This window comes from Mesoplodon bidens, assembly GCF_964165515.1.
Source record: "Mesoplodon bidens genome assembly, chromosome: 9".
Lineage (NCBI taxonomy): Eukaryota > Metazoa > Chordata > Mammalia > Artiodactyla > Ziphiidae > Mesoplodon > Mesoplodon bidens.
Window position 1 is genome coordinate 41233571 of NC_138166.1, and position 2417 is coordinate 41235987.

At 40.6% G+C, this 2417-nt stretch overlaps 1 protein-coding gene across 1 annotated transcript; it reads right to left on the reverse strand.

The window, feature by feature from the left end:
- Positions 1-317: 317 nt before the first annotated feature.
- LOC308622494 (taste receptor type 2 member 2-like) lies at positions 318-1225 on the reverse strand (the record flags this gene model as incomplete). Its single annotated transcript, XM_081243949.1, is given in 4 exon segments — positions 318-410; positions 413-634; positions 638-829; positions 833-1225. Coding segments are annotated over 4 exon segments (900 nt in total).
- Between the last annotated feature and the right edge of the window lie 1192 nt (positions 1226-2417).

The window sequence follows — 2417 nt, forward strand, 5'->3', positions numbered from 1 at the left end:
CACGAACCTGTGTCCCTTGCATCGGCAGGCGGACTCTCAACCACTGCGCCAACAGGGAAGCCCAAGTCTTAACTATTTTTTTCCGATTTCTAACACAACTGGCACTCCAATGCAAGTACTAGTTATCTATATGTTACTGTCATAATATTTTTAAGTACACAAGTCCTGTAAAAAGAGATATCTTAACCATCCAACATCAAAATTAGTGCTTCCAGGGGAGAAAGAGAGAGCACAAAAAACACATAAATAAACAAAAACAAAACACAACTCCATTGAAACCATGACAAGTACAAAATATTTTACATTGATCCTCCTCTTCATTGATTCTTCCTGAGGCAGAGAAGTCTCCTGATTGGTTGTTGGAACTTAGAATTACTCAAGATAATTATAACCGAATGGCCAGAGGGATATATGCTGCCATTATGTCCTTCACCACAAAGAAGCACTGACTCCCATAAGGAATACTGAATGTCATATTTGCCATGAAGGCAGCAATATAAGAAATAAAGAAGCAAAAGAATGTTATCACTGATCTTAATGTATTAATATGGGCTTCAGTGCTGGCGTTTCTAAAATCAAGAGGTCCATTTTGTATCCAATGAGTGTGCTTATAGAAATGAATAACGTTAAGAGTTCACATCACAGATATGGCCAGAGGAAATATTAATGCCAAGTTGACAAGAAGCACTTCATTAATCTGCTTTGTCTTGAGTTTAGTCCTCTTTAGCATGGCATCCCTGAGGACATCAATATCCACATTTTTAGGGTAATCCACCTTGACACACAGAGCTGCAATGCTCACGGAGGTCAGCAGGCTTCCCAGAAGCAGTCAAGGCATTAACTTTGAGATCCTGAATTTCAGCCAAAGAAAACAGTACTGGGTGAAGTGTGTTATCTTGAGGCAGTAAAATACAGAGAGACAGGTGGCAAACCAGAGACTGACAGAGCTGAAAAACATCCAAAAAAAAATCATTGCTGTACCATAAATTTTTACTCTATAAAAGAGTGGAAAGAACATGAGCAAAAACTTTACCATCAACACCATCTGCAAACCAAGTCTAGACATCCCTATGCATATGAAAATGAGTTGCATTGGTGTTAGCTTTCTGCTTTTGACCAATTCATTACAGTTGATGATTATAAGAAATCCATTTACTGTAACCCCTGTGATAAATTCTGCTGACATGAGGATAACATGAAGACGAGCTGACAAAGAGGAGGCCATGTTTCCTACCACAAATCTTAGCTTTTCCTTGTGGATGGTGTCAAATACCTCCTCAATATGATGTTGCAGATAGAAACATACAGCACTGAGAAATCTGACCTTCTGCCAACTTCTGGATCGTAAGTAGAGTCTAACACTAGACTTTTTCCTTAAGGAAGAAAAACTGAGGGAGTACTTTTTAAATCTGGTGCCCTGAATTTGAAACTGTGGGAATGCAAATCCAAAGATCTGAATGATGGTTAAGTCTTCCAATTACATCCCAGTAAAAACTGCCATATTGGCATTATTCAGTTCTCACGCTTACTCAATTATGCCAAACATCTGATTATAAATATTTTTTATTTAGGTTAATACTATGTCCTTTTTGTCTTTTGTTTTTTCCTAAGGACAAATGGCACATTCTTGGGACAGACAACTATTTCTTATTATTGGCACAAGTATCCAGTCTCAGATGTGACTGTTTCTTTTTTCCCCTCATAATAATCATTCCAAGACACTTTGAATGAATCCTTCCTGATCCTCCACCCCCACCCCAGCCCCACAAAAGACAATTTTTTTCTCCAGACTTGAAAATCATTTCCTGGGACCTAACTTTTTTTTTAAATTAATTAATTATTTTTGGCTGCGTTGGGTCTTCATTGCTGTGCGAGGGCTTTTCTCTAATTGTGGCAGCGGGGGTTACTCTTCGTTGCGGTGCGTGGGCTTCTCACTGCGGAGGCTTCTCTTGTTGCGGAGCACGGGCTCTAGGCGCATGGGCTTCAGTAGTTGTAGCACGCAGGCTCAGTAGTTATGGCTCGCGGGCTCTAGAGCACAGGCTCAGTAGTTGTGGTGCATGGGCTTAGTTGCTCCGCAGCATGTGGGATCTTCCTGGATCAGGGCTCGAACCCGTGTCCCCCTGCATTGGCAGGTGGATTCTTAACCACTGCTCCACCAGGGAAGCCCCTGCAACCTAACTTGGTATAAGAATCCTTCATTACCCTAAATGATCTCTCATATTTTCAGTCTTCTTGGTAAAATTCTGACCGAAGGGTCAGCAAACCCCAGTGATAAAAGTAGTGCGTATTCAATCCACATGCTTACATCATGTCTGCTCAGGCTGAAGAATATCCCTTCAAAAGGTAGATGGTACAGAAACTTCAAACCACAAACAGAGGGTGTAATTACATAGGTGTTAAAATGATTTTCCTCCCTT